The 26197-nt window shown below is 47.3% G+C and overlaps 1 protein-coding gene across 1 annotated transcript in view; it reads right to left on the bottom strand.

The window, feature by feature from the left end:
- AP1M2 (adaptor related protein complex 1 subunit mu 2) overlaps window positions 1-26197 on the bottom strand; it is a 43298-nt gene that overhangs the window by 1173 nt on the left and 15928 nt on the right. The window contains exons 5-11 of the mRNA XM_060236741.1: window positions 25501-25648; window positions 19391-19517; window positions 14683-14825; window positions 13192-13263; window positions 8997-9155; window positions 7130-7255; window positions 6272-6347 (exon numbers count right to left, since the gene is read on the bottom strand). Coding sequence (XP_060092724.1) covers window positions 6272-6347; window positions 7130-7255; window positions 8997-9155; window positions 13192-13263; window positions 14683-14825; window positions 19391-19517; window positions 25501-25648 — 851 coding nt within the window. The remainder of the gene's footprint in view (window positions 1-6271; window positions 6348-7129; window positions 7256-8996; window positions 9156-13191; window positions 13264-14682; window positions 14826-19390; window positions 19518-25500; window positions 25649-26197) is intronic.

Here is a 26197-nt window from a genome sequence, read left to right as displayed (position 1 = left end):
AGTTATTCCGGAGAGTCGCAAATAAAGGGCACTCGAGCAAAAGGTGTGTTGGTCATTTGGATACCGCAGATTCTGACAGCATATCTCTTGCTAGTGAACCTGTCCTATAAAACTAAGGCAGGGATGGCCTAGTAAGCAAAAATGCCCTACAAAAATGTGGAACTGAGAGATAAAAATAAGGGTAATACATTAGAAAAAAGCCCTGTGGCACAGTGGTAAAGCTGCAGTACTGCAGTCCAAGCTCTCTGTTCACGACCTGAGCTGGATCCTGGTGGAAACTGGGTTCAGGTAGCTGGCTTGAGGTTGACTCAGCCTACCATCCTTCTGAGGTTGGTAAAACAAGTACCCAGCTTGCTGGGGGGAAAGTGGAGATGACTGGGGACGGCAATGGCAAACCACCCCATAAAAAATCTGTCGTGAAAACGTCATGATGTGACGTCACCCCAGAGTCGAAAACGACTGGTGCTTGCACAGGGGACTAACTTTACCTTTTTTAATACATTACATGGGGTAATGCCATAAAACAAGAAGAAGAACAAACTTGATAGCCTCTCACTAAAGTACTGTGAAGGTCAATCTATTCTCTAAGACACATTTCCTAATCAAAATAAGAGAATCATGTTTTCTCCAGCCAATATGGGGCTTTTTTTTGGGGGGGGGAGGCGGGCAGTGTCTACGTGTTTTCATTTAATTATTTCTAACTTTGAATATTGTATTTAATTGTTCAAATGTTTTTATGTTTGCTGCCCGGGGACCCTGGTCTGGTGAAAAGGTGGCATAAAAATGCCTAAAATACAAGGAATAATAAACCATCAGTTTCTACAAGACAGTACAATTTAAAAGTCACACAGTGTGTAGGGTAGCATGATAACTTATCATAAACATACCATTTTTATCAGAATAGTGTAATAAAACCACTGGAGCACTCAGGATAAAGAAGTGGCCATGCAGTAAAGTTTAGATCATCGATATAGGAATGGTTCCCCCTCCCCCCCTATATTTCGTTATCAGAGCCTCCAGATGTGTTCATCTTGAATCAGTGCTTTGAAATAAGGACATGCTGAATCCAGGCAAGGCAGAGATGAGGCAGGGCAGTAAATAATGTTTTTGCCATAGGTGCAAACTATTGAAGTTACACCCCCACCCACCCCCACTCTCCAACCCCACCACGTTTTCTTTCAGTGTTCCTTTGTCAAACACAAAATGATCTGGCAGAAGATGGTTAAAAAAACCCCTCCGCCCAGGGCTTTTTTTGTCGCAGGAACTCATTTGAAGAAGAAGAAGAAGAAGAAGATACTGGATTTATATCCCACCCTCCACTCCGAAGAGTCTCAGAGCGGCTCACAATCTCCTTTACCTTCCTCCCCCACAACAGTCACCCTGTGAGGTGGGTGGGGCTGGAGAGGGCTCTCACAGCAGCTGCCCTTTCAAGGACAACTTCTGCCAGAGCTATGGCTGACCCAAGGCCATTCCAGCAGGTGTAAGTGGAGGAGTGGGGAATCAAACCCGGTTCTCCCAGATAAGAGTCCGCACACTTAACCACTACACCAAACTGGCTCTCCGGTTTGCATATTAGGCTACACCCCCCCCCCCCGATGTAGACAATCCTCCAAGAGCTTACAGGGCTCTTCTTACAGGGCCTACTGTAAGCTCTTGGAGGATTGGCTACATCTGGGAGGTGCGGCTTAATATGCAAAGAAGTTTCTGCTACAAAAAAGCCCTGCCTCTACCCATTGCTTCCCATGGGCTTCCTCGTGTGGTGCCCATGGTGCTCACCAAGTGTTTTTAGAAAGTGGGTGGGGCCATGTGGGGCTTTCTGGTTGGCCAGTGAAGATCTGATTGGCCGTGCAGATTAAAATAACATTGTTGGCAGTGGCAACTGCCACCGCAGTGTTTGTTTTCTTCTCTCTCCAGCCTGTTCCCCAAAGTATTCTTTAATGACCCCTCTTCTCCCCAGCGCCTGGGCTTCCTCCGTGAGCGTGGCTCCATCTCGTGGGCCAGCCATTCTGCGTCTGTGCCCGACTACAATGTGTCAGAACTCCAAGGGTTCCTGCAGGCTCAAAAATGTTGGGAGCCTCTGCACAGATGTGTTCAGGGCTTTTATTGCAGCAGGAACTCCTTTGCATATTAGGCCACACACCCCAAGCCAGTTTGGTGTAATGGTTAAGTGCTTGGACTCTTCTCTGGGAGAACAGGATTTGATTCCCCACTCCTCCACTTGCAGCTGCTGGAATGGCCTCGGGGCATATCTCTTGTAGGAGTTGTCCTTGAAAGGGCAGCTTCTGAGAGAGCTCTCTCAGCCCCACCCACCTCACAGGGTGTCTGTTGTGGGCGGGGGGGAAGGTAAAGGAGATTGTGAGCCACTCTGAGATTCAGAGTATAGGGCGGGGTATAAATCCAGTATCTTCTTCTAATGTAGCCAATCCTCCTAGAGCTTACAGGGCTCTTTTTACAGGGCCTACCGTAAGCTCCAGGAGGATTGGCTACATCAGGGCCTAATATGCAAAGGAGTTCCTGCTATCAAAAAAGCCCTGGATGTGTTTAATGTACCATTTAGTCATGTATTGTAATTGTAAAAATAGTTTTGTCAGCCGCTGTGAGAAGATATTTGACCATGAAAAGCGGATTACTTATTCGCTCAACTAGTTAAAGTTCAGATATGTGAGTACACAGGTGGACTGCAGGCTTAACCAAGTGTAGCCTGCAAGTACAAATATCCCTGTTGCATCAGAACAGTGGGCCATCCAGCAGTGGGGAGGGACAGTGGCTCAGTGGTAGAGCATCTGCTTGGGAAGCAGAAGGTCCCAGGTTCAATCCCCGGCATCTCCAAAAAAGGGTCCAGGCAAATAGGTGTGGAAAACCTCAGCTTGAGACCCTGGAGAGCCCCTGCCAGTCAGAGAAGACAATACTGACTTTGATGGACCAAGAGTCTGATTCAGTAGAAGGCAGCTTCATATGTTCATCCTTTTTTTCAGCTGCCTCCGGGGGACTAACAAATAGGGCAGAGAAGTCAGGGCCAGGGACGACCTTAGACTGTCTGGCAGGCACCCTAGGCGAGGCTAACTTCTGGCACCCCCCACTGCACTGATCATGTCGCCGAGTCGAGTGGGGGACACCCAGTTTGGCACCCCTAGATGGCCAGTGCCCTAGGCCTTGGTCAGGGCCTTCCTCTGAGGTTGCCTCCTCACACTGCTTGGTGCTTCTGCATAATAAAAAGAAAAGAAGACTGGCAGACTTACACCCCGCCCTTCTCCCTGAATCAGAGTCTCAGAGCGGCTCACAATCTCCTATATCTTCTCCCCCCACAACAGACACCCTGTGAGGTGGGTGGGGCTGAGAGGGCTCTTACAGCAGCTGCCCTTTCAAGGACAATCTCTGTCAGAGCTATGGCTGACCCAAGGCCATTCCAGCAGGTGCAAGTGGAGGAGTGGGGAATCAAACCCGGTTCTCCCAGATAAGAGAGCTGTGGCTGACCCAAGGCCATTCCAGCAGCTGCAAGGGGAGGAGTGGGGAATCAAGCCCGGTTCTCCCAGATAAGAGTCCATGCACTTAACGACTTCACCAAACAAGAAAAGAGGACATATATGCAATTCCAAGATGTACTAGATCAGGGGTGGACAAACTGTGACTCAAGAGCCATGCGTGGATCTTTCACACACACTGTGTGGCTCTTGAAGCCCCCACTGCTCCATCAGCCAATCTGGGGAAGGCATTCTTTCTTTAAATCACTTCTCCAAAGCTATGCCAGCTGGCAGCTTGAAGAATGCATTTAAAGTTGCTTTCTTTCTGCCTCTCCCTCCTCCATCTATTTCCTTCCTTCCTTCTGGAGAGCCAGTTTGCTGTAGTGGTTATGTGTGTGGACTCTTATCTGGGAGAACTGGGTTTGATTCCCCACTCCTCCATTTGCAGCTGCTGGAATAGCTCTGGCAGAGGTTGTCCTTGAAAGGGCAGCTGCTGTAAGAGCCCTCTCAGCCCCACCCACCTCACAGGATGTCTGTTGTGGGGGGGGAGAAGATAAAGGTGATTGTAAGCCGCTCTGAGTCTCTGATTCAGAGAGAAGGGCGGGATAAAAATCTGCAGTCCTTCCTTCCTTCCTTCCTAAATCCAATATCTTCATCTCCTTCCTTCCTTCCTTCCTTCCTTCCTTCCTTCCTTCCTTCCTTCCTTCCTTCCTTCCTTCCTTCCTTCCTTCCTTCCTTCCTTCCTTCCTTTCCTTCCTCCCTCCCTCCCTTTCTTCCTTTCCTTCCTTCCTTTCCTTGTGGCTCTCAAACATTGGATGTTTATCCTGTGTGGCTCTTATGTTAAGCAAGTTTGGTGTAGCTGGTTTGGTGTAGTGGTTTGGTGTAGTGGTTAAGTGTGCGGACTCTTATCTAGGAGAACCGGGTTTGATTCCCCACTCCTCCACTTGCACCTGCTAGCATGGCCTTGGGTCAGCCATAGCTCTGGCAGAGGTTGTCCTTGAAAGGGCAGCTGCTGTGAGAGCCCTCTCCAGCCCCACCCACCTCACAGGGTGTCTGTTGTGGGGGAGGAAGGGAAAGGAGATTGTAGGCCATTCTGAGACTCTGTCCTTGAAAGGGCAGCTGCTGTGAGAGCCCTCTCAGCTCCACCCACCTCACAGGGTGTCTGTTGTGGGGGAGGAAGGGAAAGGAGATTGTAGGCCGTTCTGAGACTCTGTCCTTGAAAGGGCAGCTGCTGTGAGAGCCCTCTCAGCCCCACCCACCTCACAGGGTTCTGTTGTGGGGGAGGAAGGGAAAGGAGATTGTAGGCCGCTCTGAGACTCTGTCCTTGAAAGGGCAGCTGCTGTGAGAGCCCTCTCAGCCCCACCCACCTCACAGGGTTCTGTTGTGGGGGAGGAAGGGAAAGGAGATTGTAGGCCGCTCTGAGACTCTGTCCTTGAAAGGGCAGCTGCTGTGAGAGCCCTCTCAGCCCCACCCACCTCACAGGGTGTCTCTTGTGGGGGAAGAAGGGAAAGGAGATTGTGAGCCGCTCTGAGACTCTTTGGAGTGGAGGGCGGGATATAAATCCAATATCTTCATCTACCTCACAGGGTGTCTGTTGTGGGGGAGGAAGGGAAAGGAGATTGTGAGCCGCTCTGAGACTCTTTGGAGTGGAGGGCGGGATATAAATCCAATATCTTCATCTACCTCACAGGGTGTCTGTTGTGGGGGAGGAAGGGAAAGGAGATTGTGAGCCGCTCTGAGACTCTTTGGAGTGGAGGGCGGGATATAAATCCAATATCTTCATCTACCTCACAGGGTGTCTGTTGTGGGGGAGGAAGGGAAAGGAGATTGTGAGCCGCTCTGAGACTCTTCGGAGTGGAGGGCGGGATATAAATCCAATCTCTTCATCTACCTCACAGGGTTCTGTTGTGGGGGAGGAAGGGAAAGGAGATTGTGAGCCGCTCTGAGACTCTTCGGAGTGGAGGGCGGGATATAAATCCAATATCTTCATCTACCTCACAGGGTGTCTGTTGTGGGGGAGGAAGGGAAAGGAGATTGTGAGCCGCTCTGAGACTCTTCGGAGTGGAGGGCGGGATATAAATCCAATATCTTCATCTACCTCACAGGGTGTCTGTTGTGGGGGAGGAAGGGAAAGGAGATTGTGAGCCGCTCTGAGACTCTTCGGAGTGGAGGGCGGGATATAAATCCAATCTCTTCATCTACCTCACAGGGTTCTGTTGTGGGGGAGGAAGGGAAAGGAGATTGTGAGCCGCTCTGAGACTCTTCGGAGTGGAGGGCGGGATATAAATCCAATATCTTCATCTACCTCACAGGGTGTCTGTTGTGGGGGAGGAAGGGAAAGGAGATTGTGAGCCGCTCTGAGACTCTTCGGAGTGGAGGGCGGGATATAAATCCAATCTCTTCATCTACCTCACAGGGTGTCTGTTGTGGGGGCGGAAGGTAAAGGAGATTGTGAGCCGCTCTGAGACTCTTCGGAGTGGAGGGCGGGATATAAATCCAATCTCTTCATCTACCTCACAGGGTTCTGTTGTGGGGGAGGAAGGGAAAGGAGATTGTGAGCCGCTCTGAGACTCTTCGGAGTGGAGGGCGGGATATAAATCCAATCTCTTCATCTATCTCACAGGGTTCTGTTGTGGGGGAGGAAGGGAAAGGAGATTGTGAGCTGCTCTGAGACTCTTCGGAGTGGAGGGCGGGATATAAATCCAATATCTTCTTCTTCTTCTTCAAGTTTGGCCACCCCTGGTCTGGTATCTCTCTGCTCCTTGCCAACTCATTCCCAAGTATCTGATCTTGGCAGTCTTGCCACTTACCTCCGCTCTGGGTGATGTAGCGGACCCATGGGAGAGCCTGATACCCACTCTTCTCTATGATCTTCATGTACCGCACCTGAGGGAGGTGGGAACAGGAAAATGGAAAAGAACTGCCCCCTTTATCCCTCCAGCACCAGACATTCAGGCTGTGCAGTACCACCCGAACTAGCAAGAGGTTGATCGACACACACACGTCCCCTTTTCCACTCCATCCGAGGAGATACAACAAAGCATTAAACAGAGCCTGCATTAGATCCTATTGCATGCGGGACGCTCGTCACAGAGAGCGATTAACAGACACAAAACTAAAAATCGAGATGGAAAACTAGTTCTGGTCTCAAGGGATTGACAACTTGCTGAAGAGGGGTTCCCTTCAGGTGGAGACACACCCCTTGAATAGTCTGGACCTTGTCAGGTTTAGGGGGAGAGAAGAAAGGGGCAGCACCTCATTTCAAGCTGCAGTTGTAGAAACACAAGGACTGGATCCCCCTGACCATAAATCTATTTTTAGATAGTACCAAGTTTGTGGTTTCTGTTGGCAGCTTAGTTTTTTTTTTTTTTCTGGCTTCTCAGATGGCCAAAAGATGTCACATTTCAAGGTAGCTCAGAGTGCAATGATACACACATCTCTCTGTCTCTCGTTATTTGCATCCCTTTTTTTTTTTGTATGCTTTAAATTTCATAACTACACTAAAGGGTAAACTGAAATTATACCTTTTGTTTTCTTAAAGCAGTCAAATAATTCTAGGTTTGATTGCAAAGTATTGCGTTCTCCCCACCCAACCCACAAAACAGTCTCTTCACCACACGGAAAGCACTACCACCCTTCGATCGCCACTTCTGATCAATTCGGCTCACCTGAATCCCAGAGACTGTGAAGTAGGGGATCTCAAACCGGACTGAGATGGGTGGTCGGCCCTCCAGCTCCTCGTTTTCCACACTGGGAAGGCCAAAGTGAGCCCGCATCAAGTATTCCTTGCCACCCTGTGAAGCCGGAGGCCGTTTTGGTCAATATCACAACAGAGACTAGTCGAGGTTATAGCATAAGACCAAGGATCAGAAAGGATCATCCATGCTTTCAAAAGCATCAGGGACATCCAATGCCCACATTCTACTACAGGGGTGGCCAAATTCGCTTAATGCAAAGTCATGAACATCAGATGTTCAAGAGAAGGAAGGAAGGAAGATTGGGGAGTGAAGAGGAGGAAAGAAAGCAACTTTAATTTTAAATGTCTTCTCCAAGCTAGCCGGTGGGGTGGGGGTGGGGCTTCGAGAGCCACACAATGGCCCTGTTCACACAGCGTGTTGAGTCCGTGTTAAACTGACCCGGTTCTGTTCCAAATATCTTTGTTCCGGATATTATCGTTCAGACTGCCATACTACAATTCGAATCACTCCGTGGTGAAAGCGTCTTCTGCTGTCCACACGACGGCACCATGCAGGTTTTTTTTTGTTTTCCCACTATTATGTGCATAATGAACATGAGCACATTATGCACTTATGTGCATATGTGTATACGCATAGGTCAGAAAACATTGTGGTTATAAGAATTATGAACATATTGCTAAGTAGTAAAAAAAAAAAAATGGCCGTAAACCGGATGTCTGAGGCTCCTTTTGCTCTGGGACAGCCTTCAGACAACCGGAAATTGGTTAATCTCGCAGCAGAACTATCCAGACGGAGAAAACTAGGAGAAAACTACAAGGTGAAACCAGACAACCACAAAAAAACCACAAAGGAGCAGGTAACAAAATAATCCGGTTCAGAGAAGGATTGGGAGGGGGCGACAACAATTGACTATTGGGAGGCAGGTGTTGCTGTCTGATCAGCCACTTTTAATCCAGTAGGAAACAGAAGCGACAACTGATTAAACTGTGCATCTGAACAGGCCCAATATGTGTTTAAGAGCCACATGTGGTTCCCAAGCCACAGTTTGGCCATCCCTGTTCTAGTAGATGTCTTTCAGTGGTACCTTGAGTGCCACTTCAGAAAGGGGGGGGGGAGAATCTAGTGCAGCCACCTACTTGCTCTTATACTCCTGCAATAGCTATGGCTGACCCAAGGCCTCAGTGGAAGTTCTATCTCTGCCTGTTTCATTATGCAAGAGGCACCAAGAGACCTTATAGGGCTTACCAGTCCCTTCCTTAGAATGGCCCAATAGCACAGGGGCCCCCAACATGGTGCATGAGGGTGCAACGGGGTTGGTCAACACCTTCCGTGGTGCCCACAAAGTGTTTTTAGAAAGCGAGTGTGGCAGGTGGGACTATTGTCCTACAGGGCTTCTGACTGGTTGTGCAGATTAAAAATAGCTGCCTTAGCATCAGCTGTCTTCACGGCCTGACTAAGCTGTGTGTAAGCCAGAAAATACTTTAAAACAATGTGTCCATTATAAAAGGCACCCTGTTAAACACAGTTTCTGTGTGAAACGCTGATGAACTACTATAAGAGTTGTGGATGAGTTAACTGCCTGACATTTTCTGGCTGGCGCTGCTTCTTGTGGCAGCCATTGTGTCATTGGCCCTGCCTCCTGAGGCAGCCATTTTGTGTGGCAGTTCCAAAGGTTCCCACAGGCTCAAAAAGGTTGGGACCCCCCCCCCCTCCCAGCACCATTTCTGTGCTGAGACAGGAACTTAGGGAAAAACAGCATCTTATTTAGGCAAACAGCAAAACACTCACTGGCTGGACAGCACCGCTATTTTATAAAAGGGAAGGGCAAACTCCTCACCGGAAAGGACTTAATGTTCCAGATGACAACGTTCTTCTCAGGCATATATTTCGCACTGCCAATGCTGGTTTTGAACTTGGGAGAATCAGCATCGCTTGGGACCGGCACCGCGATCTCAACACCGTTAGCCACCGACTGCTTCTTGAACTGGCCCTTCGCCTTTGGAAGGAGAAAGGGGAATCAGAAGGAATCTCAAAGCGGTTTGTATCTCCTCCTTCCAAACTCTCCCTGCCATGAAAGAACCGCTACCAAACCAATCAGTTAAAAAACTGAGATGTAGGATCAATGTAGCCCAAAGCACAGAGATTTCTTTGGTCAGGTTGAGGTAGGGCCATATGGGGCAGCAAACCCCTCCACAAAATGCCATGCCTCATCTGTGAATTCATAATTTTAACTTCCCTCCCCACAAATAAGGTAAGTTACAGCTTTCTTGTGTGCGTGTGATAAAAGGGAAAATATGCAACCAGTTTTTATCCTGGTTTCCAGGAAAGGAATGCAAGTGGAGCAGGTACAAGATGTTAGAAGAAGAAGAAGAAGAAGATTGCAGATTTATACCCCGCCCTTCTCTCTGAATCCGAGACTCAGAGTGGCTTGCAATCTTTTATATCTTCTCCCCCCCACAACAGACACCCTGTGAGTTGGGTGGGGCTGAGAGGGCTCTCACAGCAGCTGCCCTTTCAAGGACAGAGTCTCCGACTGGCCTACAATCTCCTTTCCCTTCCTCCCCCACAACAGACACCCTGTGAGATAGGTAGGGCTGAGAGGGCTCTCACAGCAGCTGCCCTTTCAAGGACAACTCCTGCAATAGCTATGGCTGACCCAAGGCCACAAGCATAACCAGCTTCAAGAGGGGATTGGATAAAAATATGGAGCAGAGGTCCATCAGTGGCTATTAGGCACAGTGGATGGATGGGTGGGTGGGTGGATGGGTAGATAGATTAGATAGGATAGATAGATTAGATTAGATAGGATAGATAGATTAGATTAGATTAGATAGGATAGATAGATTAGATTGGATGGATGGATGGATGGATGGATGGATGGATGGATGGATGGATGGATGGATGGGATGGGATGGGATGGGATGGGATGGGATGGGATGGGATGGGATGGGATAGATAGATATAGATGGATAGATAGGATAGACAGACGGACGGATGGATTTTTTTTTGGCCACTGTGTGACACAGAGTGTTGGACTGGATGGGCCATTGGCCTGATCCAACATGGCTTCTCTTATGTTCTTAAGGCCATTCCAGCAGCTGTAAGTGGAGGCATGGGGAATCAAACCTGGTTCTCCCAGATAAGAGTCCTTGCACTTTACTACTACACCAAACTGGCTCTCAGTCAGTTAACCACATTGTGACCAAGATTTATTATCTTCTGCTCTGCCCCATCACCTATTCTCCCTGGATTCTTGCATTCATCTTGTATGTTTAATTCCTCTTTAATGTGACAAGTGAGTACACTGGGCAGGAAACAGGTGTGAGCTTTCTGCTAATGGGGAGTTGCCTGCTTTGTGTGCAGTGGGGAATTTGCTTCAGGACTAGATTAGGGCAGCAACAGGACAATGAATGGCCGACTGAATTTTAATTCAGCCCGATAGACAATGTTAGTAATTCATTGCAAACCACTTTGCTTTTTCACAAGAAAAAGGAATGCAGATCTCTGGGCATGTGCAGAATGTCCCCCCCACACACACACACACAAAAAGAAATCTGGATTAGGGTTAAGGGGTTGAATAGGCTTGTTTAGGCAGGTGAAAGCTCACTACAGAAGAACCCGCAAGAAAAAGGGGAAGCCAGCGTGTAGGCACAGAAATGAAGAGTGAAAAAAAACTGCTGACCATCACCACTAGCTGTACACTCATGTATCTTAAAAACATTAATAAACAATTCATTCTGTACAGAAATACAATCTCTGTCTTGTTTGGTTTGTGGTCCGAACCAAAATGGTATTACAACAATTTAATGTATGAAAGCACAATGAGATGAAGTCCCAACTTCCAAGAGCCTCACTCCAATAATTTCTAATGTCCAACTTGACGTGCACTTCTGAAAAAGAGTGGACTATGCAGGGTCTTGAAAATGACACGTTCTCCAGATGAGAAATTTCGTGTTTCAAGGGGCTCTTTTTCAAACCCAATAGGCCGATCTCAGCAATGGGTTCAGTGTAGGAACCAATTCATTCAGTCATGGTGGATCATGGGACACTTAGGAGATAAGGACCCATGATCCACCCTGACTGAGTGAATTGGTTCCTACGTTGGATTGTTATAATGCCATTTTGGTTCCGACCACAAACCAAACAAGACAGAGATTGGATTTCCGTGCAGAATCATTTGTTTATTAATGTTTTAAAGACACATGATTGTACATCTAGTGGTCATAGTCAGCGGGGGCTTTTTTCACTTTCCATTTCTGTGCACCAAAGAAGAACAGCTGTAAGGAGAACCTTTTTCTCCCTTTCCCAAAATACTAGAACCTGAGAGCATCCAATGAAGCTGATGGCCAGCGGGTTCAAGACAGACACAGAGAATCATTAAAATGTGGGATTTGCTGCCAGAGGATATAGAGATGGCCACAGGAATAAACAGCATTCAACGGGGATTAGATTCAGGGAGGATAAATTTATCAATGCCTGCTAGCTGTCAAGCATGCTATTTCTAAGTGTTGTTTTATCCATACCTTTCTTCTCCCCCCCCTTCTCCCTCTCACTCCTCTCTTCTCCTTCCCCTCCTGTGAGTGCCTAATAAAACCTTCTCTTCTCAGGATGTGTAGCATAACCTTGTATTAAACGGCGTAAAGTGCCTCTCCCCCAGATTCACACAGCCACGCCTTATCAGCTAGCAGGGAATGTGTGAGAAATGGAGATGTGAGCATTCCTTAGTCGTAAAGAGATAGTAGGGAATAGCCTTTGAACCTTCATCCCCATTTACATCTTTATGTTATTCTTTTGAAGTTATCTGTAACTCTGCCTTTTGAACTAGTCTATAAGACACCATGCAACTTTGTATTCAGTATTATTTCCAACGGATCTGTCCTCGGAGCATGTCATAGAGTTTCAATAAAACAAGTCTTTGATTTAAAACAAAAGCTTGATTATTTCGAAATATCGATGCTTGACACTAGCCACAGTGACTGAGGGAAACCTCCACATGCAGCAGCACTAAGCTTCTGAATCCCAGAGCCAGGAGGCCACATAAAGGAAAGACCTGGGCCTCTCTGCCCTGTTTTTAGTCATCCAGAGGAACAGGTTGGCCACTGGACTAGATGGACTATTGGTCTGATCCAGCAGGGCTCTTCTGATGTTCTTATATCCAGGGAGCCCCATCACATCTCATTACAGAAAAAAAAGGGCTTTGGAAAGGTTTAAGTACAAATGTGCCCAAAAGAACCCCTTCTCTGAATGCCAGGACTGCAAACCCTCCATGAAGGGGCAGAACACTTTCCCCAGGCTATATGGTTAGCACACCTTAACTGGTGGTAGGGAATAATTCCTGTTTTGGAGGAAGCAATTTGCAGGCAGGTTAACTTTGGGTTCTCTCATTTCAGTAATTAAGGCACTGATTGGTTGCTCTTTCCCCAGCTTAATCCTACCTTCTGCGACACAATTTTGAATCTTAGACCCTGCAACGTCTCTTGAAAGATAAATGTACATATATCACCAAGCGCCACCCAAAGAGTCTCAAAATCTAGGATGATGAGGTCCAAACAACCCCAAGCCTTCCCTCATTGTATGTGTGGCCCCTACACCATAGAACTTTGCACTCTGGGCCTGATTTTGGCTCTCTCACTCTCCACTAGAGATTGTTCTCTTCTCTCAGTTGGTTACAAACTGCCCTTTTAGACCAAGGGTAAATTTTGTCCCTTTGGATTAGGCACTGGATACAAATAAAAATCTACAGAAGCAAAGTTATATGTCATGGAGACAATGGACAAGAGTGGACATATGGACATATGAAGCTGCCTTATACTGAATCAGACCCTCGGTCCATCAAAGTCAGTATTGTCTACTCAGACTGGCAGCGGCTCTCCAGGGTCTCTCAAGCTGAGGTTTTTCACACCTATTTGCCTGGACCCTTTTTTTTGGAGATGCCAGGGATTGAACCTGGGACCTCCTGCTTCCCAAGCAGATGCTCTACCACTGAGCCACCGTCCCTCCCCTAAGTGGAGGCGTTCTTCAGAGGAACTCACCTTAACCATAATCTCTACTCGACTGTGAGAGAACTTCTCGATGACTGACTCAATCCAGATTAGGGGCTTCACCTTCAGGGAGAGACAGAAAAACAAGCAATGTTCAGTCGTGTATAGTAGAAAGAATCCTTCAGCAAGCCTTTCCCCATATACACCCCCGAGGTCATTGCAATCTGCTACACAACACCCCTGACCCGAAGGACATCTGTCTTGCTTCGACCAGGACCAGAGCTTTCTCAAATTCTGGCCCCTGCCTGCTGGATCCAGGCCCTACCTGAGTTACTACCATTCCGTAGGGCCTGCAAGACAGAGCTATTCCGCTGGACTTTTGGTTGAGGCAGTGGGCGTCCTATTCCAGCCACTCTTCCAGTTGGCCTCCCTTGTTGCGTCATCATGCTTTACAGCCTTGTTGTGGTGCTGAATCTTATTATTAACACCAACGCTGCTTCTTGGGACAAAAACGGCTGTATTTTGTGAAATGTGCCCTTCCCGCCTGTGATGCACCTCATTTCGTTCTGTTGTTCTGTCGCTTTGGTTTTTATTGTATTGTTTTAAATTTGAATTGTAGGGTTTTTTTTATTGTTCAATTTATGTTGTGATCTGCCCTAAGCCCGTTATGGGAAAGGGAGGAATATAAGCCAAACAAACAAATAAGAGTGGTTTCCACTGAAAAATTGGGGCGGGGCGGTGGCTCAGTGGTAGAGCATCTGCTTGGGAAGCAGAAGGTCCCAGGTTCAATCCCTGGCATCTCCAAAAAAGGGTCCAGGCAAATAGATGTGAAAAACCTCAGCTTGAGACCCTGGAGAGCTGCTGCCAGTCTGAGAAGACAAGACTGACTTTGATGGACCAAGGGTCTGATTCGGTATAAGGCAGCTTCATATGTTCATAATCTTGGGGGAGGGACAGTGGCTCAGTGGTAGAGCATCTGCTTGGGAAGCAGAAGGTCCCAGGTTCAATCCCTGGCATCTCCAAAAAAGGGTCCAGGCATATAGGTGTGAAAAACCTCAGCTTGAGACCCTGGAGAGCCGCTGCCAGTCTGAGAAGACAATACTGACTTTGATGGACTGAGGGTCTGATTCAGTAGAAGGCAGCTTCATATGTTCATAGCACACAAGGATCACAAGTAGCTAAGGGTAAGCCAATGAAGTTATGAATACAGCTTAGATGGTCCACCTCCTTAGTCAATCTTGTACACTCGAGCAACCACTCCAGAGCAGGCGAGGACTGGGCCCCTAACAATTGGGTAGTTATTCGTCTTGCAGTGGGCATCACCTTGCCCTTACCTGCATCGAGCTTCCCTCGCCTAGTCGCTCAATCTGCAGAGCTCTTCTTGCAGCCCTTCATAATCCACCCTGGTCCCCACCATCCCGAATAATTTGCTAGCATCTGCCAACTTGGCCGTTGCACTGCTCAACCCGGTGCCAGATCATTGATGAAGAACAAGCCCGTGAGGTCACGCCAGCTTGGCTTTCTCCCCAGAGCCACAATCACCTGTGTGTTCAGTCGATAGGACATGAGCTCGAAATCTCCATCGGGCGGGATGAAGGAGATGGTGCGATCATTGTCAAAACGCGACAACCGCACACACTGGTGGAACTTGACATCCTCCAGCTCCACAGATTTATTTTTTCCACCTGGAATCCAGCATTGGGAGAGGAAGTTGTTAGAAGCAGAGAGGAAGAGGTGATGAGAGAGCAGTCGCTCACATCGCTGGGCAAGGCTAGCAATAGTTGGATTCATTCCAGTAAGCACTTCAAAGTAGGGTTGCCAATCCCCAGGTGGGGGCAGGGGATCCCCCGGTTTGGAGACCCTCCCCCTGCTTCAGGGTCATCAGAAAGCGAGGGGGAGGGGAGGGAAATGTCTGCTGGGAACTCTATTATTCCCTATGGAGATTTATTCCCATAGAAAATCATGGAGAATTGATCCACGGGTACCTGGGGCTCTGGGGAGGCTGTTTTTTGGGATAGAGGCACCAAATTTTCAGTATAGCATCTAGTGCCTCTCCCCAAAATACCCTCCAAGTTTCAAAAAGATTGGACCAGGGGGTCCAATTCTATGAGCCCCAAAAGAAGGTGCCCCTATCCTTCATGATTTCCTATGGAAGGAAGGCATTGAAAAGGTCCCTTTAAATGTGATGGCCAGAACTCCCTTTGGAGTTCAATTATGCTTGTCATAGCCTTGATCTTTGCTCCACCCTTAATGTCTCCTGGCTCCACCCCCAAAGTCTCCTGGCTCCACCCCCAAAGTCCCCAGATATTTCTTGAATTGGACTTGGCAACCCTACTTCAAAGACCAAAAAAAATTATTCGGGAATGAGCTTTCCGGATTCACATCACCCTTCATCAGATACAAGCAGGAATGGAGATCCCTGAGTCCTTACACCCCAACCAGAAGGTGAGAGGGGGGCTGCAAAGAGGTGGACGGATTTCCACTCAATGCCGATGAATATGATGCCTTCCATGAAGATAGTTTCAGAGGGCAGCTGTGTTGCTTTGCGGTAGAAGGCCAGATTCAAGTCCCGTAGCACATCAGAGAACAGCAAGATCTCGCTGGTATCTAAACGGCTACTGGACTCCAATCAGTGCAGACCAACACAGCTACCCTCGGAAACTTAAAAACTGTTTTCTAATCCCAGGCCAAGTTTAGATTGTAATGAAAAAAATCACAGCTTTCAGTGGGAGAGGCATTTCCAAGGGAGATAAGAAAATCTGAAGGGCCCCAGCGCAGAAAACAGAAAAGCAGGTATAGGTACAAAAATGAATACGAAAGGATACCAATGATCTAAGTTTAAAAGGTAAAGTTACCAGGTATTTATCACAGATACACACAATTTCCCTGGTCGTGGTGCCCCCAATGCTAAATAAGCACCATTAGCTGGGGTTTCTCTTTTTAAAAATGTTTTAAATGTTAATTATCATACTAATAACTACTATCATACAAATAACATAACATAATCACCTTATATAAGCATATGTATAACTATGATCTACAGCTACAATATCGAACCGTACATAAAGACAAAAACTATACATACGAACGGTTCCTCGTCCTCTTGGAGAGGAGTTACAAATGGAGTGCCTCAAGCATTTCTTCTAGGATCTGTTTTGTTTATCTTTATAAACGATTTGGATGAAGATTTGGATGAATGATTTGGATCTTTATAAATGATTTGGATGAAGGAATAGAGGGAATGCTTATTAAATTTGCAGATGGGAGGGGTAGCAAATACAGTAGAAAACAGTCAGGTTACAGAATGATCTTGACAGGCTGAAAAACTGGGCTCAAACCAATAAAATGAATTTTAACAGGGGTAAGTGTAAAGTTCTACATTTAGGTAGGAAAAATCAAATGCATAATTATAGGATGGAGGACATTTGTCTTGGCAGTAGTATGTGTGAAAAAGACCTAGGGGTCTTAGTGGACTGTATACTGAACATGAGTCAGCACAGCAGTGTGATGAAGTAGCTAAAAAGGCAAATGAGATTTTGGGCTGTATCAACAAAAGTCCAGATCACATGAAGTGATGGTATCGCTTTACTCTGCTCTGGTCAGACCTCTCAGATAGAGTATTGTGTTCAGTTTTGGGCACCACAATTTAAGGAAAATATAGACAAGGTGGAACATGTCCAGAGGACAATGAAGATGGTGAGGGGTCTGGAGACCAAGCCCTACAAGGAAAGGCTGAAGTAGCTGGGTATGTTTAGCCTGGAGATGAGACGACTAAGAGGTGATACGATCACCATCTTCAAGTATTTGAAGGGCTGTCATATAGAGAATGGTGCAGAGTTGTTTTATGTGGCCCCAAAAGGTCAAACCAGAACCAGGGAGTTCTGGATTCCTTGGGAGATGCTGGGCTCTCATTCTTTGGAGGTTTTTAAACAGAGGGTAGATGGTCATCTGACAGTAATGCTGATTCTATGAATTTAGGCAGATTATGAGAAGGAGGAGGAAGAAGAAGACACTGGATTTATATTCCGCCCTCCACTCAGAGTCTCAGAGCGGCTCACAATCTCCTCTCCCTTCTTCCCCCACAACAGACACACTGTGAGGTGGGTGGGGCTGGAGAGGGCTCTCACAGCAGCTGCCCTTTCAAGGATAACCTCTGCCAGAGCTATGGCTGACCCAAGGCCATGCCAGCAGGTGCAAGTGGAGGAGTGGGGAATCAAACCCGGTTCTCCCAGATAAGATTCTGCACACTTAACCACTACACCAAACTGGACAAGATGAAGTACTTGCAATTTACCTGCATGGTGCAGGGGGTTAGACTAGATGACCCTGGAGGTACCTTCCAACTCTGTGATTCTATGAAATTAAAACTATCCTGAACTGATTATTGATCAGAACTTACTTGCATTAAAAATTAAAAGGGATCTGTTGAGGCTGGGTGAGTGGGCGTCAACGTGGCAGATGCGGTTCAATGTGGCCAAGTGCAAAGTAATGCACATTGGGGCCAAGAATCCCAGCTACAAATACAAGTTGATGGGGTGTGAACTGGCAGAGACTGACCAAGAGAGAGATCTTGGGGTCGTGGTAGATAACTCACTGAAAATGTCAAGACAGTGTGCGTTTGCAATAAAAAAGGCCAACGCCATGCTGGGAATTATTAGGAAGGGAATTGAAAACAAATCAGCCAGTATCATAATGCCCCTGTATAAATCGATGGTGCGGTCTCATTTGGAGTACTGTGTGCAGTTCTGGTCGTCGCACCTCAAAAAGGATATTATAGCATTGGAGAAGGTCCAGAGAAGGGCAACTAGAATGATTAAAGGGCTGGAGCACTTTCCCTATGAAGAAAGGTTGAAACGCTTGGGACTCTTTAGCTTGGAGAAACGTCGACTGCGGGGTGACATGATAGAGGTTTACAAGATAATGCATGGGATGGAGAAAGTAGAGAAAGAAGTACTTTTCTCCCTTTCTCACAATACAAGAACTCGTGGGCATTCGATGAAATTGCTGAGCAGACAGGTTAAAACGGATAAAAGGAAGTACTTCTTCACCCAAAAGGTGATTGACATGTGGAATTCACTGCCACAGGAGGTGGTGGCGGCCACAAGTATGGCCACCTTCAAGAGGGGTTTAGATAGAAATATGGAGCACAGGTCCATCGGTGGCTATTAGCCACAGTGTATGTGTGTATATAAAATTTTTTGCCACTGTGTGACACAGAGTGTTGGACTTGATGGGCCGTTGGCCTGATCCAACATGGCTTCTCTTATGTTCTTATGTTCTTATATGCTTAATTTTCTACTTGTGTTTGGTTTCTTCTACCTTTCCCTAATTACTTCATATATAACACTCCATTTTTACATATGTATTCACAGAATCCTAGAGTTGGAAGGGACCTCCAGGGTCATCTAGTCCAACCCCCTGCACAATGCAGGAAACTCACAAACCCCTCCCCCTAAATTCACAGGATTTTCACTACTATCAGATGGCCATCTAGCCTCTGTTTAAACACCTCCAAGGAAGGAGAGCCCACCACCTCCCGAGGAAGCCTGTTCTACTGACTGTTCCACTATTGCTTGACTATATCTTTTTTATGATTTTCTGTTTTAACAATTTCATAGAATCCTAGTGTTGGAAGGAACCTCTAGGGTCATCTTGTCCAACCCCCTAAACCATGCAGGAACTTCATAAATACCTTCTCCCACACACATACATACATCCCCAGTGGCCACTGCTCCATGCCCAGAAGATGGTAAAAACCTCCAGGATCCCTGAGGCCAAACTGGCCTGGAGAAAAATTGCAGCTTGACCCCCAAAGTGGTAAACAACATTTCCCTGTGCGTGTAAGAAAGGGCCACGAGAACTAAGCACTGATGCAACCCTTCTTGCTGTCCTCCTTCCCATGATCTGCCTAATTCACAGAATCAGCATTGTTGACAATTTAACCATGATTCTCAGCTATGTAATTAAAAATAGTTTGGATTTTTCCTGGAACTCTGAAATGGGTCTATTATGTACCGTAAGCCATGGCCCTACCTTAGCAGTTCTTCCAAGGTCTCAGGTGGGGGTCTTCCACATCACCTACCACTGATCCTTTGAGCTGGAGATAACAAGGACTGAGCCTGGGACCTTCTGCAAGCCAAGCCACAGCTGCCCCATCCCAATGAAGTGCCCCCATGCTCATCTAAGCCAGGAGCCACAAGCTTCTCTCTGCTTAGGAAACCCACCCACTTAGACTTGTACTTAGACTTACGTCCTGTGAGTTCAAAGAGCACCCGGTCGTTGAGGCCCAAGCGCAGTTCTGGCATGCCCGAGAGGAACACCTTCAGCTTGATGGAGCCCATGATCTCGCTCAGCAGGACACTTCCATTGGCATTCACCTAGAAGACAGCGATAGATAGGCAGACAGACATACAGAAATAACCTTCAGTGGCATAACACAGGGGTGGGGAACCTTTTTTTCTGCCAAGGGCCATTTGGATATTTATAACATCATTTGTGGGCCATACAAAATTATCAACTAAAAAACCTGCTCTGCCAAGGGAGAACGATTCAGGGCGGCAAAATTAATGTAAAGAATTGTTTTTCTATTTAAGAACATAAGAGAAGCCATGTTGGATCAGGCCAATGGCCCATCCAGTCCAACACTCTGTATCACACAGTGGCCAAATATATATATATATATATACACATACATACACACACACACACACACACATACTGTGGCTAATAGCCACTGATGGACCTCTGCTCCATATTTTTATCTAACCCCCTCTTGAAGCTGGCTATGCTTGTAGCCGCCACCACCTCCTGTGGCAGTGAATTCCACATGTTAATCACCCTTTGGGTGAAGAAGTACTTCCTTCTACCGTTTTAACCTGACTGCTCAGCAATTTCATTGAATGCTGATGAGTTCTTGTATTGTGAGAAAGAGAGGAAAGTACTTCTTTCTCTACTTTCTCCATCCCATGCATAATCTTGTAAACCTCTATCATGTCACCCCGCAGTCGACGTTTCTCCAAGCTAAAGAGCCCCAAGCGTTTTAACCTTTCTTCATAGGGAAAGTGTTCCAACCCTTTAATCATTCTAGTTGCCCTTTTCTGCACTTTTTCCAATGCTATAATATCCTTTTTGAGGTGCGGTGACCAGAATTGCACACAGTATTCCAAATGAGACCACACTATCGATTTATACAAGGGCATTATGATACTGATTTGTTTTCAGTTCCCTTCCTAATAATTTTTTTATTAGGAATTTTTTATTGCAATCTTTTTTATTGCAATCACACACCGTCTTGACATTTTCAGTGAGTTATCTACCATGACCCCAAGATCTCTCTCTTGGTCATTCTCTGCCAGTTCGCACCCCATCAACTTGTATTTGTAGCTGGGATTCGTGGCCCCAATGTGCATTACTTGCACTTGGCCACATTGAACCTCATCTGCCACATTGACGCCCACTCACTCAGCCTCAACAGATGCCTTTGGAATTCTCTCTGGTCATGTGGGAAGAGCCTAATTTGGCACACACACACACACACCGACCTGCCACCTTAGGCAAATGCCTGAGACTGAAATTTGGAGTGGAGGGCGGAATGTAAATCCAATATCTTCACTCACTAAGGCTCACAAAAAACAATTTATACAATCAATGATTAAAACAATAATATCTAATCAAGCAGCTAGTCCTCATTTCCTGACACCTGCCCAACCAAATCTTCCTCCCCCCTCCTAATACTGAGTCAGAATAAAATCTTGGTGCTTGTGGGGGGGCAACAATGGGAGGGCTTCTAGTGTCCTGGCCCCACTGATGTACCTCCTGATGGCACCTGGTTTTTTTTGGGGGGGGGGGTTGGTCACTGTGTGACACAGAGTGTTGGACTGGATGGGCCACTGGCCTGATCCAACATGGCTTCTCTTATGTTCTTATGTTCTTATCTACCTAACTAATATATTGTGGGTGGGAATAATACCCCTGCCACACTGCTTAACTAACCAAATTTTAACTAGTCCTTGTCAAGAGTCTACCCCTACAATGTATCCTCTTGTCATAATTTAGCCAGACAATGTGTATCAGTAAATATGAACACTTTTGTAACTGATGAGTGAAACTGTCTGCATTCCAATCTGAAGTATATAATTGCTGCTTTGCTTTGGCTTTTGGCTAGTTAACGCATCCCCAAATGTTATCTTAGAAGCTTGTTAACATGGCAACCAAGGTCGCGCTGGAGGAGATGGCGAGAGCAAGCAGATAGAGCACCTGGACGGAAGGGGGGGAAGGACGAAGGGTGTACAGAGCCCGCCAAATGTACCCCCTAATTTTTGCCGCGCTTCGCTTGGATTAGTAACGGCCCACCAAGGTATATAGGTGATGCCTCTAGACCGAGACCCCAGTTTCAGCAACTTCTTGCATTGCCTTAAGATGCTTGAAATAAACATCTGAAGCCAATCTCGGCATGTTTCTTGACTCTGGGGTCTGACAGTCCTAACTAACCGAATGTTAAAACCTAGCTGAGAGCAACGAGCAATAAAAGGATTTCAAAGGAAACCTTTTGAGAAGCTGTATGGATGATGATGAGGGAGGCCCCGTTCTACGTATTACGAGGCGTGCTTTGTTTGCGAGCAGTTAATGATTCATGAAAGAGCTTTGGGGGGAGACAAACAGGACACTGGTTCAGAGGTTTCAGCTTGACTCTTTCGAGTGGAATTCTCGTGTTTTCCGGTAACAGTGAATGTCCAGGCAGAATTCATGGCAGGATCCACATAGGGGATCCTGGTAAAATCCAAAATTGGCTGTAGAACCACTTGGCCATGACGTGGATTTGGGGGACATGGACAGATCTAAGCAGCCACTTGGGAGGCGGTTCCCAGGAATAAGATCAGAGAATCTCTGCGTCTCAGAATTGTGTTGATTTTTTTTTTAAATTTGCTGCACACTTGCGCGTGCCATCCTGGTGTCGACACTGTCCACTGCAGGCTCTTTAAGTTATTGTGTCTTTAAAACCTTCGGCTTAAAATTTTGCTTTATATGATTAAACACTGTCTGAAGAATTATACACCATGTTGACGGCGATAGCTCGGTGGAGACATTTTATATGTGCCTTTTTGCTAGTCTCCAAGCGATGGCTGGATGAACACTAGTCAGAGACCAATCGTGCGCTGAGAAGGGGGTTGGGCTAGACGGCCTGTATGACACCTTCCAACAGTTTGGTGTAGTGGTGAAGTGCGCGGACTCTTATCTGGGAGAACTGGGCTCGATTCCCCACCTCTCCACTTGCAGCGGCTGAAATGGCCTTGGGTCAGCCAGAGCTCTCGCAGGAGTTGTCCTTGAAAGGGCAGCTGCTGGGAAAGCCCTCTCAGCCCCACCCACCTCACAGGGTGTGTGTTGTGTCGGGGAGAAGATATAGGAGATTGTAAGCCACTCTGGTCTCTGATTCAGAGAGAAGGGCAGGGTATAAATCCTTCTTCTTCTTCTTCTTCTATTCTATGAATCTGTGATCCCCAGAGCTGACTCTAATAATAATGCTGACACTGTGCCAAACTCTATTTGGCATGGTGAGCCACAGAGAAATCAACTATTCATGGATTTCTAGCATAATTGACCATAAGCAGGGATAGAACTCCAGCAGGAGCTCCTTTGCATATTAAGCCACACAACCCTGATGTAGCCAATCCTCCAAGAGCTGACAGCAAAGAGACTTGTAAACTCTGGAAGGATTGGCTACATCAGGGGTGTGTGGCCTACCATGCAAAGGAGTTCCTGCTAGAATTCCACCCCTGACCATAAGCATATCTGAACATAGTACTGAGGTCCCTGTTCTCATTTCTACAAAATAAAATAAGAGTGCTCCATTGCTTCAGGTCATAGAATCATAGTTAGAAGGGACCTCTAGGGTCATCTAGTCCAACTCCCTGCACAATGCAGGAAACTCACAAACCCCTCCCCCTAAATTCACAGGATCTTCATTGCTGTCAGATGGCCATCCAGCCTCTGCTTAAAAACCTCCAAGGAAGGAGAGCCCACCACCTCCCGAGGAAGCCTGTTCCACTACGGAATCGCTCTAATGATCAGGAAGTTCTTCCTAATGTTGAGCCGGAAACTCTTTTGATTTAATTTCAACCTATTGGTTCTGGTCCAACCTTCTGGGGCCACAGAAAACAATTCCACCCCATCCTCTATATAACAGCCCTTCAGGTACTTGAAGATGGTGATCATATCACCTCTCAGCCACCTCCTCCCCAGGCTAAACATCCCCAGCTCCTTCAACCTTTCCTCATAGGACTTGGTCTCCAGACCCCTCACCATCTTCATTACCCTCCTCTGGACTCCACATCTCAGGTTAGATTAGAACATCTCAGGAAGGTGATGGCACTCTTTATGAAGTACAAGCATACACGCTGGAAGTTCTTCAACCTGGATAATAATGTACTGAATCTTCAGTGAATGTATAGAATTTGGCAGTCACATTATGGTTTAAAAAGAAGAGTAGTTTTTTTATACCCCACTTTTCTCTACTCTAGAGAGCCCCGTGGCGCAGAATGTTAAAGCTGCAGTACTGCAGTCCTAAGCTCTGCTCACAACCTGAGTTTGATCCCTGGCAGAAGCTGGGTTTTCAGGTAGCCGGCTCGAGGTTGACGCAGCCTTCCATCCTTCCAATGTCGGTAAAATGAGTACCCAGCTTGCTGGGGGGAAAATGTAGATGACTGAGGAAGGCAATGGCAAACCACCCCGTACAAAGTCTGCTGTGAAAACATTGTGAAAGCAACGTCACCCCAGAGTAGGAAACGGCTGGTGCTTGCACAGGGGACCTTTCCTTTCCTTTCTCTACCCTAAAAAAAAAAGGTAAAGGTAGTCCCCTGTGCAAGCACCAGTCGTTTCCGACTCTAGGGTGACATTGCATCACAACATTTCCACAGCAGACTTTTTACGGGGTGGTTTGCTATTGCCTTCCCCAGCCATCTACACTTTTCCCCCAGCAAGCTGGGTCCTCATTTTACCGACCTTGGAAACGTGGAAGGCTGAGTCAACCTCGAGCCAGCTACCTGAACCCAGCTTCTGCCAGGATCGAACTCAGAGAGCTCGGACTGCAGTACTGCAGCTTCACCACTCTGCACCACGGGGCTCCTTTTCCCCCTCTACCCTAAGGAGCCTCACACTGGCTTACGACCACCTTCCCTTCCTCTCCCCACAACAGGCCGCTTGTAAGGCAGGTGGGGCTGAGAGAGTTCAGAGAGAACTGGGACTGGCCCAAAGTCACCCAGAAGGCTCCAGATCAAGGAGGAGGGGGGAATCAGATCTGGATCTGCAGATTAGAGTCTGCCGCTCTTAACCACAACACCTAACTGGCACACTAGCTGCTGCACCATAATGACACATTAAGAAAGCAAATTATCTTTTTTTTTTAATAGGTAGAATTTTGCCTGTACTTGCAATCAGTTTTATTGTCTGCAACTGATCGCTTAGCAAGTCAAGTGTACCAGAAGCATTTGTCCAGGAAGTCAGAGATGGGTTTTATCTACTTCCAGTTTGGAGAGCCAGTTTGGTGTGGAGAGCCAGTTTGGTGTAGTGGTTAAGTGTGCGGACTCTTATCTGGGAGAACCGGGTTTGATTCCCCACTCCTCCACTTGCACCTGCTAGCATGGCCTTGGGTCAGCCATAGCTCTGGCAGAGGTTGTCCTTGAAAGGGCAGCTGCTGTGAGAGCCCTCTAAGCCTTACCCACCTCACAGGGTGTCTGTTGTGGGGGAGGAAGGGAAAGGAGATTGTAGGCTGCTCTGAGACTCTGTCCTTGAAAGGGCAGCTGCTGTGAGAGCCCTCTCCAGCCCCACCCACCTCACAGGGTGTCTGTTGTGGGGGAGGAAGGGAAAGGAGATTGTAGGCTGCTCTGAGACTCTGTCCTTGAAAGGGCAGCTGCTGTGAGAGCCCTCTCAGCCCCACCCATCTCACAAGGTGTCTGTTGTGGGGGAGGAAGGGAAAGGAGATTGTAGGCTGCTCTGAGACTCTGTCCTTGAAAGGGTAGCTGCTGTGAGAGCCCTCTCCAGCCCCACCCACCTCACAGGGTGTCTGTTGTGGGGGAGGAAGGTAAAGGAGATTGAAGGCTGCTCTGAGACTCTGTCCTTGAAAGGGCAGCTGCTGTGAGAGCCCTCTCAGCCCCACCCACCTCACAAGGTGTCTGTTGTGGGGGAGGAAGGTAAAGGAGATTGTGAGCCGCTCTGAGACTCTTCGGAGTGGAGGGCGGGATATAAATCCAATATCATCTTCTTCTTCTTCTTCCCAGGCTATCGCAATGCTGACCTGGCCGCTCTGAAGCCAGCCTGGTCCCTCCTCCACTGCAGGGTGAGACAAGGGCCCCTCCATTGACTCACCAGTAGGTTGACCGATTCGATCACATCAATGAAGACCTCGTTCTTCTTGTATTTGAGGCCCTCTGACCTCCAGGAAACTGCATTGGTGACAGTGGATGGGACATGGGATTTGGCAGTCTCCAGCTTGTTGCCCTGCTGAGTGATGTACCTACATGGGGGGCAAGGAGGAAAGAATGCCATGAAAGCTGCCGCTGGACCATCTAGAATTGCCTTTGTGGAGCGCAGGTGTTCTCCCCACCTCTCCTGCCTGATGGAGCTCCCAGTCGCATCTTGGCCAAGTATTGCCAGCCCTGTAAAGAGCAGGATCTGGAATGCCAAGTGAATATGACCACAACAGGTTTGAAAGACTCAAATTCTGAAAATATGAGTTGCCCTTGAAGACTGACCAGAAGCTGCAGTTGGTACAGAATGTTATGGCCAAAATGTTAACTGGGGTGGACTGTGGGGACCATATCTCTCCAGTCTTGTTCCGCTGGAGAGCCAATTTGGTGTAGTGGTTAAGTGTGCAGAGTTGTATCTGAGAGAACTGGGTTTGATTCCCCACTCCTCCGCTTGCAGCTGATGGAATGGCCTTGGGTCAGCCATAGCTCTGGCAGAGATTGCCCTTGAAAGGGCAGCTGCTGTGAGAGCTCTCTCAGCCCCACCCACCTCACAGGGTGTCTGTTGTGGAGGAGAAAGAAAAAGGAGATTGTGAGCT

Source organism: Heteronotia binoei, chromosome 4 (assembly GCF_032191835.1).
Source record: "Heteronotia binoei isolate CCM8104 ecotype False Entrance Well chromosome 4, APGP_CSIRO_Hbin_v1, whole genome shotgun sequence".
NCBI lineage: Eukaryota > Metazoa > Chordata > Lepidosauria > Squamata > Gekkonidae > Heteronotia > Heteronotia binoei.
This window is presented reverse-complemented; position numbering and strand designations above follow the sequence as displayed.